General features: G+C 59.4%; 1 protein-coding gene across 1 annotated transcript; it reads right to left on the bottom strand.

Moving 5' to 3' along the window:
• Positions 1–1,255: 1,255 nt before the first annotated feature.
• On the bottom strand, positions 1,256–7,715 carry LOC105472054 (suppressor APC domain containing 2). Its single transcript, XM_011724980.2, has 6 exons — positions 6,935–7,715; positions 2,901–3,013; positions 2,159–2,305; positions 1,709–1,816; positions 1,494–1,610; positions 1,256–1,384 (listed from the first exon to the last, which is right to left on the bottom strand). The coding sequence occupies exons 1-6, from the start codon at positions 7,503–7,505 to the stop codon at positions 1,256–1,258; spliced, it is 1,185 nt and encodes a 394-aa protein (XP_011723282.2). The 5' UTR covers positions 7,506–7,715.
• Positions 7,716–14,568: the final 6,853 nt, after the last annotated feature.

The following is a 14,568-nucleotide window of genomic DNA, read 5'->3' on the forward strand; positions in this document are numbered from 1 at the left end:
TGCCCTGGACATGAGGGGTCCCTGTACCCCACACACTGACCCCACATCGGGTTCCTGCGCCCCACACACACTGCCTCCCCATTGAGTTCCTGCACCCCACACACACTGCCCCCTATCGGGTTCCTGCGCCCCACACACACTGCCTCCCCTTCGGGGCCCTGGGCTGCAGAACCCATCCATGATGCCGTGCCCCTGGTTCTGGTAGCACTGGGGCCCTCCAGGCTGGGCTGAGCAGGGGCCCCCCACCAGTGTGTACCCCAGCACCAGCGGGAGTGGGCCTGGGCAGGGGACAGGAATGACACCCAAGGGGACCTACTCCAGCCTCCTCCTGTCCCCTGGGGGTTCTCGTTTTCCTTGGCTGAGGGAAGTGGCCTCTCCCAGCTGAAACCTGGGGTCAGGCTGGGCATAAGAGGAAAGGGGGGTGAGCAGGACCCCAGACCTTGAGAATCCTGAGTCGGGGGGGGGGACAGGCTTTGCCTATGACGTGCCTGGGAGCTGTCTGGGGGCCCTCCTGGGGAGCCAGGCTCACAGGTTGTTGTGTGGAACTCAACGTGGGGCAGTGTCCTGGCCAGGATGAGGAAGGCCATCACCCCAGGGTCTGCAGGAGGCACATGTGGGCCAAACTCTCGCCCGCCTGGCACCCAGATCCGCTGCAGCCAGAGTCCCTCAGCCTTGGCCAAGACCTGAAGTCCAACTGCTATCCCTGGGGCTTCCCTGCCAGGCGGGCACCCCCCACTTACAGGCCATCCCCACCCCCTCCATCTGCTTCCGTCCGAGCTACAGCCACCTTGTCCTGGTGCCCTGGTTGAGGGGGGAAGCTGCCCTTGGACCCGCGTCGGAGCCGCCCCGCGCCCTCTGCTGGCCGTTGTCGGAAGTGCAGCCTGGCGAGAGCAGTGCCTTTCCCAGGAGATGGGACCCAGGGCAGCACCGCTGGAAACGGGGGGCGGTAACTCGTGGAGGGGTCCCCCACTGTCCACTGACAATGGCAGTAGTAGCTGCGGACTATGCGGACTCAAGAGAGTCCCAGCCCATGTCAGCACCGGGAGCCAAAACGGAGTCAAGGGCTTGGTGCGGGGGCCAGTCGGAGGCAGGCCTGGGGAGCCCATCTGGCAAGGGGGGCAGGAAGGCGCCCACTCCGGGACTGTGCCTGGGCCTGCCGGGGGTCTCCAGCCAGAGAGGGTGGGTGCGATGGGACGCACACGCTCGAAGGGCTGAGTGCCAGGCCGGCCCTGGGGGTCCGCGCTGCCCACACGGACTAGATGAAGGTGGAATCCAGAGGCCCCCCGTCCTGTTGGCTCAGGGCGCGGGCCTCAAACAGCTGCTTAATGAGCGCCGACTTCTCTTGCTCCAGCTGCGTGATGCGCTCACTCTTCTCGGTCACCTCCTGGGCAGGTGCGCAGTTGGTCAAGGCCTGCGGATCCCCACCCCCGCACCCCTCCTGGCTGCCTTACCCGGATGAGGAGTCACCCACACCCCTCCCGCGCCTGCCCTACCTGAGTGAGGAGTCGGTTCTGCTCCTTCAGCATGAGGATGGTCTGCTGCTGCCAGCCCAGGGGTGAAGTGGACGTCAGGGCAGGGCAGGGGGGCCCGGAGGAGGACGGGGGCAGGACCTGCGGGAGGGCAGGATTAGGCAGGCCTGGACGAGGGCTGGGAAGCACTAAACTGGCCTGGGCCCCAGTGTGGGCGTGGGGGTTTGGGATACACTCACCCGACTGGCACAGGCTGCAGCCAGCAGCTCCCCCAGGCACCGGGCCACCTCCTGTACCTTGGGCAGTAGCCGCCCCAGTGGGCGGGGGCTCCCGGCAGCCCCACAGTCCTGGGAAGAAAGCAGAGGACGAGTGGTCAGAGAAGAGGGCCAGCCAGGGCCAGCATGGTGCCTTGACAGAGGTTCCCACAGGTGGCTCTCCTGCCTCCTGATGCTGCAGAGAGCCCAGAGGGATCCCAGGGGCATTGCTGACGTGGGATGGGAGGTCTGCCTAAGGCGCCTTAGGCCCTAGGAGTGGGGCAGCCGCGGGGGGAAAAAGGGATGTCCCAGCACCCTGGGTGCAATCAACAGCAACTGTGTCCAGGAATAGGGGCAGCCATAATGCCCAGGGATGCCTGGGGTTAGCTGGGGTCTCCAAGTGTGGGGACCTGGGGACAGGGCGGTGGCACTCACGGCGCTGGCTCTGCTCTGGCCCAGGCGGCGCTGGCGCTCCTGCACTCGTTGCAGCTGCTGCTGGTACCAGTCACGGCCCCGCGCCATCATCTCCAAACCCTGCAGCAGCACTTCCTTCTCCTGCTCCAGCTCCTTCATCTGCTTCAGCTGCAACACGTGCATGTACATGGAATGCCTGGCCCCAGTGAGCACGCACACGTCCATGCATGCATGAGCTTGCCTGTGGGTGGGCACCAGAGTCACAGGCACAAATGCAGCAGCACATGTACACGTTTGCAAACACAGGCACGGACGCATGCTTCTGAGGACACCTGTGTGTGTGAGCCCCGTAGGCCGGTTTGGAGCAGGAACCCCGTGCCTCCTGCTGAGGGGTCTTGGCCTTTCTTAGCCCCTCCACTCAGGCTTCCCTGGGGGAGGGGTGACTGACCCTTCAGCTGAGCCCACCCTCCCGAGGTCCACCTGTGGCGAACACACAGCAGGGGAGCCAGACTGGCTTGCAGCAGTGACCTCGTGAGGCAGGCTGGGCAGCCACCATAGCTGCCCTGAACGACCTCTTGACCTGCCTCTGCCTGACCCTGGGCCGTCCCTCCAGGGGATTCAAGCCCACGTGGGGAGAGAGATGTGCAGAGCTGACTGTACTTCCACAATGGACTCCCCCAGGCTCAAGGCCCTCCTGCTCCCATCCCAGCCTCCAGCCTCCAGACAAGATGGAGAGCCCCACAGAGCCCCAGCCCCTGCTCACCAGGCCGCAGTCCACGCCGCTGGTGATAGTGTGCCTCCGACGTTCCCCTCGGGCACGGGGGGCCCGCCGGGCATCCCCTGAGTCCACCTCCAGGGCCCTGCAGGCCACTGCACCTATTGTGGAGACGCATGGGCCTGGCTCACCTCCAGACCGGCCTGGCCAGGCTCTGCTGAGGTGCAGCAGCCTCCACATCTCAGCCCACTCTTGAGGTCTCGGGCACCAGCCTGGCATGGCCCATGTGTAGCCTCTGTGCCAGGCTGGAGTTTGGTCCCTCTCCCCTGCCCCAGCTCCTCACACTGGCTTGGGGAGGGTTGTGCTGCCAAGCCCACATGTTTGCTCATACACACACCCTGCCCCATCGCTCCATGAGCTCCCTGGGGCCAGGGGCCTTGTCCAGCTCTTTTCTGCACTCCCAGTGCCCAGAACATCGCAGGCACACCCTGGGTCTCCAAGGCGGCTGGCTAAGGGAGGAGTGGGCGGGGGATTCTGGTCCTGACTATGCCTCTCCCATCTGCACGGGGCCCTGCAAGGCAGCAAGAGATGTGGATGTGAATGATGGAAACCTAACTTTTCTCAGGATGGTGACTCTGATAGAAAGTTAGTCCTGCACGGCCGGGCACAGCGGCTCATGCCTGTAATCCCAGCACTTTTGGGGACCAAGGTGGGAGGATCACTTGAGCTCAGGAGTTCAAGACCAGCCTGGGCAACATGGCAAAACCCCATTTATTCCTTTTTTTTTTTTTTTTGAGATGTTGTTTTGCTCCTGTTGCCCAGGCTGGAGTGCAATGGCATGATCTCGGCTCACTGCAACCTCCGCCTCCCAGGTTCAAGTGATTCTCCTGTCTCAGCCTCCCCAGTAGCGGGGATTACAGACACCTGCTACCATGCCCAGCTACTTTTTACATTTTTTATTAGAGATGGAGTTTCACCATGTTGGCCAGGCTGGTCCTGCACTCCTGACTTCAAGTAATGCACCCACCTGAGCCTCCCAAAGTGCTGGAATTACAGGCGTGAGCCACAGCGCCCAGCCGGCAAAACCCTATTTCTATTGGAAACACAGAAATTAGCCGGGTGCACTGGCACGCACCTGTGGTCCCAGCCACTTGGGAGGCTGAGGCAGTAGGATTGGTTGAGCCTGGGAGGCAGAGGTTCCACTGAGCTGAGATTGTGCCACTGCACTCCAGGCTGGGCGACACAGCAAAACCTTGTCTCAAAAAAAAAAAAAAAAAAAAAAAAAAGTCCCTTGCCGGGCACGGTGGCTCATGTCTGTGAAAATGGTGGCTCAATCCCAGCACTTTGGGAAGCTGAGGGCTGGGGGGATCAGTTGAGGTAAGGAGTTCAAGACCAGCCTGGCCAACATGGTGAAACCCCGTCTCTACTAAAAATACAAAACTTAGCTCGGTGTGGTGACGGGCGCCTGTAATCCCACTACTCGGGGGACTGAGGAGAATCGCTTGGACCTGGGAGGTGGAGGTTGTTGTGAGCCGAAATCGCGCCACTGCACACCAGCCTGGGCAATAAGAGCAAAACTCAGTCTCAAAAAAAAAAAGGAAAGAAAGAAAAGAAAAAATCAGTGGCTGGGCACAGTGGCTCACGCCTGTAATCCCAGCACTTTGGGAGGCCAAGGTGGGCAGATCATGAGGTCAGGAGTTTGAGAACAGCCTGGTCAATATGGTAAAACCCATCTCTACTAAAAATACAAAAATTAGCCGGGCATGGTAGCGTGCACCTGTAATCCCAGCTACTCAGGAGGCTGAAGCAGGAGTATCACTTGAACCCAGGAGGTGGAGGTTGCAGTGATCCAAGATTCGTGCCACTGCACTCCAGCCTGGGTGACGGAGCAAGACTCCGTCTCAAAAAGCAAAACAAAAGAAAAGTTACTCCCGCGTGTGTGTGATATGCCAGGCCATGCACCCAGCTGACAAGTCAGACATCCTGGTGCTTGAAGACACCTGCTGTGAAGTTTGTCTGAGGGCTCCCCCTGGGGGCAGCCAAGAGTATCACGTTGGTGCCACCCTGGCCCAGCTTCCTGGTGAGGGAGTACCTGTACCTCCCCAGTCTACAGGAGAAGTGGCTGCAGGTGTGGAGGAGGGCATCCTCCTTCAGCCTTTAGCTGTAGCCCCAGCACCAGGCATATCCTTAGAGGCCATGCACCTGGCACCTGGCCACAGGAGTTGGGGGGTGATGCAAGAATTGGGCCCAGGTAGGCGCAGCAGAGAGCCTGGCTCCACGCAGGCCTGAGTTCGTGCTCCCGCCTGCGGTGCTGAGTGGCTGGCAGCTCTGGGGCAAGACAGTGGGAGGGCACACAGCCCTTCAGGAGGTGGGAGCAGAGAGGGTACAGACAGAGGGAGGCCGTGGAGGAAGCCCCAAGACACCTGGGCCCGGTCTGTGCAGTTGAGCCCATAGAGCAGCTCCCGGGTCCCTAGATGGCAGCATGCTGGGTGTTGAGCTAGATGGGGGTGGTGGCTCTGCCTGTCCAGGGCCCTGAGCCAGCAGGCCGCACCTCCAGGGCCAGAGCCAGCCTGGAGCAAACACGCAGTCCCAGGTGGGAACAAGGAAAGAGGCCCCGAACTTCTGGGCTGGGGGCTTGGAAGGCTGTGTGTGTTGGGAGGCTTTCTGGGAGTTGGGGTGACCTCAGAACTCCAGATTTGGCACCCCAAAAGTGAGCTGTGTCAATCAATCATGTCATGCCACTTGTCTGGCCCTCCGTTTGCCTGTCAGAGGGTGACAGCTAGAGCCCAAGCCACATGACCTTCAGGGAGGTGTGGTACGTGAGCCAGTGCCACATGGGACATCAGAGCAGAGCAGGGGTGGACCACAGGCTCAGGCCTCCAAACCCCAGGCCCGGCCACTGCGTGCAATCCCATGGCTGATTTCAAATTGCATGGCCACATGGATGACGCTGACCCTGCATTTGGAGCCAGCTACCCTCTGAAGCCTCCCTCACCATAGGACTGAGAGTCCCCCAGCCTGGTGCGGTTGCTGGATCAGATCACCAGGGAGGCCAGGACCACCGTGGCTCCAAACACCAGTTGTAGGGCTGGAGAATATGGCTGAGGTGGGGGAGCAGTACAGGGAGGGTGGCAGAGCAGCAGGCAGCACGGGGACTGGCAGGAGCCACCGGTGGGCAGGCCTGCCGCTGGCAGAACAGGTGCACAGGCTGAATGGGCTGTGGGGCCTGGGGCTCCTCTGGGAGCTTGGCCCCCACCCCTAGCCATAATGCAGGTCCTGTTCCCAAGGCAGGCACTGGGTTGGGGGAGACAGGGGACCATTCAGCAATCTCCTGTCACTGCCAACTGGACCAGAAGCAGGAGAGGAGTCTGCCAGCCATCCCCAGGGACTGTGGCCTATGTCCCTCCATGGCATCTGCCATAGTACAGCCCCACTGGGGTGCAGGAGACCCACCCACGCCCCTGCCCATCCTGGCAACAGGGCCAGGTCCTCTTGGGCCACCAGCAGCACCCGGCCTGCCTGGGCCTCAGTGGGGTCAGTGGGACCAGCCCCCCTGGCTGAGCTGTCACACTGAGAAGGGGGACCCTTTCTTTGAGAGGGAAGCACCTCTGCCTGAGCAGCCACAGACAGGAGGCTGAGGGCCCAGGTGTCCCCAGGTGCGGAAACGGTATTGGAGATGGAGAGCCCAAGCTCAGGCTTGGTACAGGTTGGGCTCCTGGTGGGTTTTCTGAGTCACCTGCCACCTCGGGGCCCTGGTGGCCTTATGCTGTGGCAGGAGAGGGTCTGGCTTGCCTCCCTAAGCCCCTGGGCTCACCACGACAGGCATGAAGCCCCTTTCCCTCCAGGCCCGCGGAGGCGCCCTCCAGGATCCGGAGTCCACGAAGAACCGCTCCCCAGCCCCGTCCCTCGTGGGAGATGCACAGGCAGCAGGTTTCCTTCCCCTGGAGGAGGTGTTCAGCCAGGGGAAGGAGCAGAGGAGAGCAAGAGGCAGAGGGAGCTGGTCACCAGAAACCGTGAGACTCCGGTTTCTGGCCCAGGCCCGGGAGAGCTACGAGGGGGCCCGGGGGCCGCTCGGAACTCACCTGCGTCCGCACTGGAGCTCGGTTCCAACGCCGCGCTCTGGGACCGCTCGGGATCCGCGGGGCAGGGCGCCGCCTCTGCCGGGGCGCACAACTGCTCCGGGCTGCGGGCCGCGCCGCTGGGACCGGCCAGAGGGGCGCGCACGCCCAGGGGCAGGGGCTTCCTCTCCAGGACCGTCCGCGGCTCGTCGGCAGGAGCGAACACCAGGCGCTGCGGCGGCGGCGGCGGCTGGTCCCCGGGCCGGGCCGGGGCGCGCGTGGGGTCCCGGGGGCCGCCGTCGGCGCTCAGCAGGGAAGTGCGGAGGCCGGCCACGAAGCGCTCAAAGGTCAGGTAGCCGCTGGCCGGGGCCACCTGGCGCAAGCCCTCCAGCACCCCGCGGGGCAGCTCCCGCGCGTCGGTGCCCTGCCAGCGGGACTCGATCTCGCGGAGGTGCACGCAGCCGCGCCGCCGGTCGTCCAGGATGTCGAAGAGGGTGCGCAGGCTCTGCAGGAAGGCGCGCGGCAGCCCCTCCGTGCCCGGCGCGGGTGCGGGGGGAGGCACGCGACCCCGCTCGGCCATGGCGGCCCCGGCCATGGGCTCCCGGGCTCGGTCCCCGCGTCCACCTGCGTGCGTCCCCGCGCGCCCCACGGAGGGGCCGGCCCGGCGAGCTCAGCCCGCGGCGACAATAGCGAGTACTTTTGAATGGGGCCCTCCCCGTAGCGTCAGCCCTCATTAACATGCGCCGCGGCCATTGGCCGAGCCCGTCCCATCTGCTCCCCGATTGGCTGAGAGACGGTTTGATTTTTTTTTTTTCTTTTTTTTTTCCTGCCGAGGGGCCCTGGGAGGCGCGCGGAGGCCCTGGGCAGGCGGAACCGGATCCCCCAGCTCCGGCTCCACTCTGGCCTCGCAGAGCTCCCTTTCTGCCCCGCCCCAGTCCCGCCAAACGTCCGGCCGTGGCTTCGCGCTTTCTCGGATCCAGCTGTGGCTGGCTGCCCCGGCCACCTCTCCAAGGGGCGGGGCCTGGCACCCTACAACAAAACCTGTCCCCAGGTAGCCTCGTGGAGTAAGGATGGGGGCGCACCCCCTCCAAAGATCCCACTTTTCCCCTCTAGTTCCCTGGCCACAAGCACAGGTGACCCTGCGGCCCCCTTCTCTTCCACCAGGAGGGCCCCAAGAGGATCCTAGGCTCCAGCCAGCTGGGCGCTTCCCACTCACAGAGGCCTCTCTGTCCCCACGGCTGCTGGCTCCTCCTCTGGTCCCTGGGGACAGTCTGGCCTGGCCTGCCCGCTGCAGGACAAAGCCACTTTCTCCTGTGTCCCCAGATCCCCATCTGGTGACCAGCTCCCTCTGCCTCTTGCTCTTCTCTGCTCCTTCCCCTGGCTGGACACTTCCTCCAGCTGCTCTCCTGGTTCCCACAGCCCTGTCCCCCTGCCTCTGCTGTGTTTCCAGCTGGGATCTGGTCACTCTGTCTTCATTTGGTCTGTCCACATGGGAGGTGAGACCAGGCCTTAGCCTGGGTTCTAGCCCTGGGAGCCCATCTCAGGGCTGGCCAGTAGAACCCTCTAGGCGCCAGGGAGGTGTTCAGGGTGCAAACACCCTCTCCGGACAGGCCCCCAACCGGAGACTTGCCTTGGCCCTCTGTGGGTCTCCCACCCTCCCTCCTGGGCAGGCCTCAGCTGGCATGCCTACCTGGGCCTCTGTCTTCAGGCCTGAGCCACTGGTGCCTGTGTCTCAAGCTGTGGAGGCAGCTTCCCAGTCCAGGGAGTGCCCTGGGTCCACTTCTCTTCTGGGTCACTCATTCTAAGTGGGACTCCTTCATGGCAAAGAATGTTGGAAAGACGTAAGAAGCTCTGAGCCTGGAGTAGCCCGTCAGAGCTCGTTCCTGGAAGCTTCCCCTTTAACGGCAGGATCTGCTCAAAAACCCAGCACAAAGCTGAGGCGGGAGGATCACTTGAGCTCGGGAGTTCAAGACCAGCCTGGGCAACATAAGGCAACCGTATTTCTACAAAAAGTTTAAAAAATCAGCCGGGCCTGGTGGTGCATGCCTGTGGTCCCAGGTACTTGGGAGACTGAGGTGGGTGGATCCCTTGAACCCAGGAGGTTGAGGCTGCAGTGAGCTGTGATTGAGCCACTGCTTTCCATCCTGGGTGACAGAGCGAGATCTTGTCTCAAAAACAAAACAAAAGCCAGCACAACATGCAAGCCCTTTGTTTAGCAGTCTCCCGTCCCCGTCCACAGCCCCCAGCATCCCCGCACCGACCCTGTTTCCAGCACAGCCCTCACCGCGGGTGCCAGGCCTGGGGTCCCTGCACTCCCTCACTTCCAGGTCCCTGTGCCTGGTGGCTCTTCTATCAGGAAGGCCTTTCCCCTCTGCTCCAGGCTGACTGCACCACATCCTTCCGAACTCTGCTCCGGCCCCGATCCCCCTCCCCCTGAAGCCTGCTTAGATAAAGCACTGGGGGCAGCTTTTTCCTGTCCCAGGGGTCCACGGCTATTTGGAAGCAGGGCAGGGCTCCGTCTAGGCCTGGCATTGGCCTGGCCCACAGTGAGTGCTCTGTGGAGCCTTATCCAGTGAAGTCACATGGGAAACACCATCCTTGAGTGGGCACCAAGCCAGGCTGAGGCCTAAGGGATGGGGAAGGTCTGAGAACAGCTCAGGGGGATGGCAGGGGAGGCCAGTGTGGATGTAGAGTCGGTGGCCAGCAGTGAGCAAGGCTGCTGCAGCTCAGGACAGCGTGGTCAGCAGTGTCCAGGCCAGGTCAGCCACGGCCCCGCATGGAACTGAACCCACCATGCAGACAAAACAAGGGCTTTTCACACCATCCAGAACCTTGGGGGAGGTGGCCCCAGCTGGCCCTTGGTCTGTGGGCTTTTCTGTGGCCCCTGGCTGGGTATTGGAGGAAGGTAAAAAAAAGACTGGAGGCCGGGCGCAGTGGCTCACGTCTGTAATCCCAGCACTTTGGGAGGCTAAGGCGGGCGGATCACCTGAGGTCAGGAGTTCGAGAGCAGCCTGACCAACATGGAGAAACCCCATCTCTACTAAAAATACAAAATTAGCTGGGCGTGGTGGCACGTGCCTGTAATCCCAGCTACTCAGGAGGCTGAGGCAGGAGAATAGCTTGAACTGTGGAGGCGGAGGTTGCAGTGAGCCGAGAATGCGCAATTGCACTCCAGCTTGGGCAAGAAGAGCGAAACTCCATGTCAAAAAAAAAAAAAAAAAAGAGGCCGGGCGCGGTGGCTCAAGCCTGTAATCCCAGCACTTTGGGAGGCTCAGACGGGCAGATCACAAGGTCAGGAGATCGGGACCGTCCTGGCTAACACGCTGAAACTCCGTCTCTACTAAAAAATACAAAAAACTAGCTGAGTGAGGTGGCGGGCACCTGTAGTCCCAGCTACTCGGGAGGCTGGGGCAAGAGAATGGCATAAACCCGGGAGGCGGAGCTTGCAGTGAGCTGAGATCTGGCCACTGCACTCCAGTCTGGGTGACAGAGCAAGACTCCCTCTGGGGAAAAAAAAAAAAAAAAAGAAAAAGGCCAGGTGCGGTGGCTCACGCCTGTAATCCCAGCACTTTGGGAGGCCAAGGCGGGCGGATCACCTGAGGTCAGGAGATCGAGACCATCCTGGCTAACATGGTGAAAACCCGTCTCCGCTAAAAATACCAAAAAAAAAAAAAATTAAGGCCGGGCGCGGTGGCTCAAGCCTGTAATCCCAGCACTTTGGGAGGCCGAGGCGGGTGGATCACGAGGTCGGGAGATTGAGACCATCCTGGCTAACATGGCGAAACTCCGTCTCTACTAAAAAATACAAAAAACTAGCCGGGCGAGGTGGCGGGCGCCTGTAGTCCCAGCTACTCAGGAGGCTGAGGCAGGAGAATGGCGTGAACCCAGGAGGTGGAGCTTGCAGTGAGCCAAGATGGCGCCACTGCCCTCCAACCTGGGCGACAAGTGAGACTCTGTCCCAAAAAAAAAAAAAAAAAAGACTGGAGGCTGTGCCTGGCTTTGGGTGTGGGACTAAGATGTGGTCCTGCGTCCTTCCTGTCCTGAGCTCTGACCACTTCCTCCTTGCACTCCACTTTCCAGCTGGCCTAATAGTTTCCCAATCCTTCAGTTTTTAGTATTGTGTCACCCCTGGAGGTCCCATGCAGTCCCTGTACTTTTAGAGACCCCATCTTAGCTGTAATTGTGTTCTCACTGTGCAAGCCTGGACCACTCTGGGCAGAGGTGGCAGGAAGACCGGCCCCTCTGTCCCCTGATGTATCCCCAGCAGTGGATACCAAGGGAAGAACTGACAACAGCCCCTGAGCCTCCCAGGGCACCGTCTGCACTCTTGGCCTCTGAGCCTTAGGGCCCTGCTCCCCTGAGTCGTTTGTGAAGACAGTCATCTGGCCACAAGGTGGTCCAGGAGGTTGCTGCCCACCTCAGCCTTGCCAGCACTCCTACCTGTCTGCAGGCTCTGTCGGCCTGGGTAGGGTCGCTCCTCCCCTTCTGGTGCCGCAAGTGCCTCTGGCTGTACAAACCCTGATTTTCTAAATTCTCTATTACAGCCCAACCCACACCTTAAGGTGAAATTTGGAATCACCCTGACCTAGAGGGCCAAGAGTTCGTGTCCTGACACCTGCCTCCAAGAGACATGTGCCTCCTCTGCTGCCCAGCCCTGCAGGGGTGATAAGGGTTCCCATGGACTCTGACCTGGGGCGTGGAGCCTGCTCTGCTCACCTGATTCCGTGTGTGCCCACCCTCCAACTCCAATGTTCATCTGAACTGGTGTTCAACCACCACAAACTACTGGAGTAGAACAGGCCATTCATTAATTCATTCATTCAGCAAGTACTCCCTGAACATTTGCTGTTGCCCAGTCACGGTGCAGGCTTGGGTTCAACACTCGCTTGTTCAGTCAACAAACATTGATTGAGTGCCTACTGTGTGCTGCATTTATCTGAGGTGATGGGGGTTGAGCAGTGGCCTAAACAATGCCCCGCCTGGGCTGGACACGGTGGCTCATACCTATAATCCCAACACTTTGGGAGGCCGAGGCGGGCGAATCACGGGGTCAGGAGTTCGAGACCAGCCTGGCCAACCATCTCTACTAAAAATACAAAAAATTAGCTGTGTGTGATGGCGGGCACCTGTAACCCCAGCTACTCGGGAGACTGAGGCAGGAGAATCACTTGAACCCGGGAGGCAGAGGTTGCAGTGAGCCAAGATTGCACCACTGCACTCCAGCCTGAGCGACAGAATGAGACATCGTCTCAAAACAAAAAACAAAACAAAAACAGCAACTCCCCGCCTTTGTGGGGTTCACTTCTCACAGGGGAGTCAGGAGAATGCAGAAAGGCAGCCTGGCACGGAGGATGGGAAGGTGCTCGCCGAGTGGGTGCGACCTGGGGAGCTGAGGCCTGATCAAACGTCCCCAGCCACACGTTTCTCTGGGAACAAGCGGTCCAGGAGGGAGGAACAGGAAGTGCAGAGACCCCGAGGCAGGCCCAAAAAGCAACTCCATGCAGGTCCAGGAGAATGCATCTGGGCCTTGCCCAGGCGGTAAAGCCCCCTTCCGAACTCAGTGAGGGCGTGTGTGTGGAGGTGGGGGCAGAACCCCACTGCAAGGAGAAACAACTGCCTGAGGGGTCCATGGGGTGGCATGAGGGAGATGTTACTTTTCATTTTGGGTCCTAGATCACCGTCAGAGGCGTGTGAACCAGAGCAACTCCATCTTGAATGGGAGCTGGGTAAAATAAGGCTGAGACCTACTGAGCTGCGTTTCTGGATGGTTAAGGGATTCTAAGTCAGGATGACATAGGAGGTCGGCACAAGATACAGGTCATAAAGACCTTGCTGATAAAACACATTGCGATAAAGAAGCCAGCCAAAACCCACCAAAACCAAGATGTCAATGAGAGTGACTTCTGGTTGTCCTCACTGCTACACGCCCACCAGCGCCATGACAGTTTACAGATGCAGTGGCAATGTCAGGAAGTTACCCTATATGGTCTACAAAGCGGAAGCATGAATTATCCACTCCTTGTTTAGCATATCATCCAAAAAAACATAAAAAGGGCAACCAGCAGCCCTCAGGGCTGCTCTGTCTGTAGAGTAGCCATTCTTTATTCCTTTACTTTCCTAATAACTTGCTTTCGCTTTACTGTACGGGCTTGCCCTGAATTCTTTCTTGTGCAAGATCCAAGAACCCTCTCTTGGAGTCTGGATCGGAACCTCTTTCCTGTAACAGCACAATTTTTTTTTGTTTGTTTTGATTTATTTTTGTTTTTTGTTTTGAGACGGAGTTTTGCTCTTGTTGCCCAGGCTGGAGTACAATGGTGTGACCTTGGCTCATGGCAACCTCCCCCTCCCAGGTTCAAGGGATTCTCCTGCCTCAGCCCCTGGAGTAGCTGGGATTATAGGTAGGCAACACCACGTCTGGCTAATTTTGTATTTTTAGTAGAGACAAGGTTTCTCCACTTTGGTCAGGCTGGTCTCAAACTCCCGACCTCAGGTGATCCGCCTGCCTCGGCCTTCCAAAGTGCTGGGATTACAGAAGTGAGCCACTGCTCCTGGCTTCTTTTTTTCTTTTCTTTCTTTCTTTTTTTTTTTTTTTTTGAGACAGACTTTCGCTTTGTCACCCAGTCTGGAGTGCAGTGGTGCAATCTTGGCTCACTGCAACCTCCGCCTCCTGGGTTCAAGTGATTCTTGTGCCTCATCCTCTCGAGTAGCTGGGACTATACAGGTACACGCCACCACACCTGGCTAATTTTTGTATTTTTAGTGGAGACGGGGTTTCACCATGTTGCTGAAGCTGGTCTCGAACTCCTGGGCTCAAGCGATCATCCTGCCTTGGTATCCCAAGATGTTAGGATTACAGGCGTGAGCCACCGCACCTGGCCACCATTTGAATTCTTTTAAGCAATCATATGTATTACTTTTAGACTTATTATAGTTTCTAGGAGAAAGTTTTGTGCCCAACTGGCAGAATCTACCCTTTCATATTTTTCACAAGCAAACGATTTTATTTTTATTTTTATTGAGATGAAGTCTCACTCTGTCTCCCAGGCTGGAGTGAAGCGGAGAGATCTCAGCTCACTGGAACCTCCGCCTCTTGAGTTCAAGGGATTCTCCTGCCTCAGCCTCCCGAGTAGCTGGGAATACAGGCACACGCCACCACAACCGGCTAATTTCTGTATTTTTAGTAGAGATGGGGTTTCACCATGTTGGCCAGGTTGGTCTCGAACTCCTGATCTCAGGTGATCCCCCCACTTCGGCCTCTCAAAGTGCTGGGATTACAGGCGTGAGCCACCGCGCCGACCACAAACAAGGTATTTTAAAACCTGATAGTAAAATAACAATGTAGGCGAGGGGCTGAGAGTGCTCTGGTCACCGGGCAATGGGAAGGTGGAGGGGTGTGCGGCAGGGAGCCCCAAGTCACAGGCTGGCTTCCTGCGGACGCTGTGCTGGCATCCCGGCACACGGTCTGGCTCCATCCTCCCAACAGCTCAGCCATGGCCCAGGCCTCTTCAATGCACCCTGGCCGGTTGTGTCTGCACCAGGAGGTTTCCGTCTGAGTCTTGGTTAGCGAAAAGCTGGCCATGCCACTCTTTTTAAAGCCCGTGCTGGGACAGAACCTAGTTTTCCCCTGCGGGGCGTCCCCGGGGCCTCTTCCTCCCTTA

This window comes from Macaca nemestrina, chromosome 14 (genome assembly GCF_043159975.1).
Source record: "Macaca nemestrina isolate mMacNem1 chromosome 14, mMacNem.hap1, whole genome shotgun sequence".
Taxonomy (NCBI): Eukaryota; Metazoa; Chordata; class Mammalia; order Primates; family Cercopithecidae; genus Macaca; species Macaca nemestrina.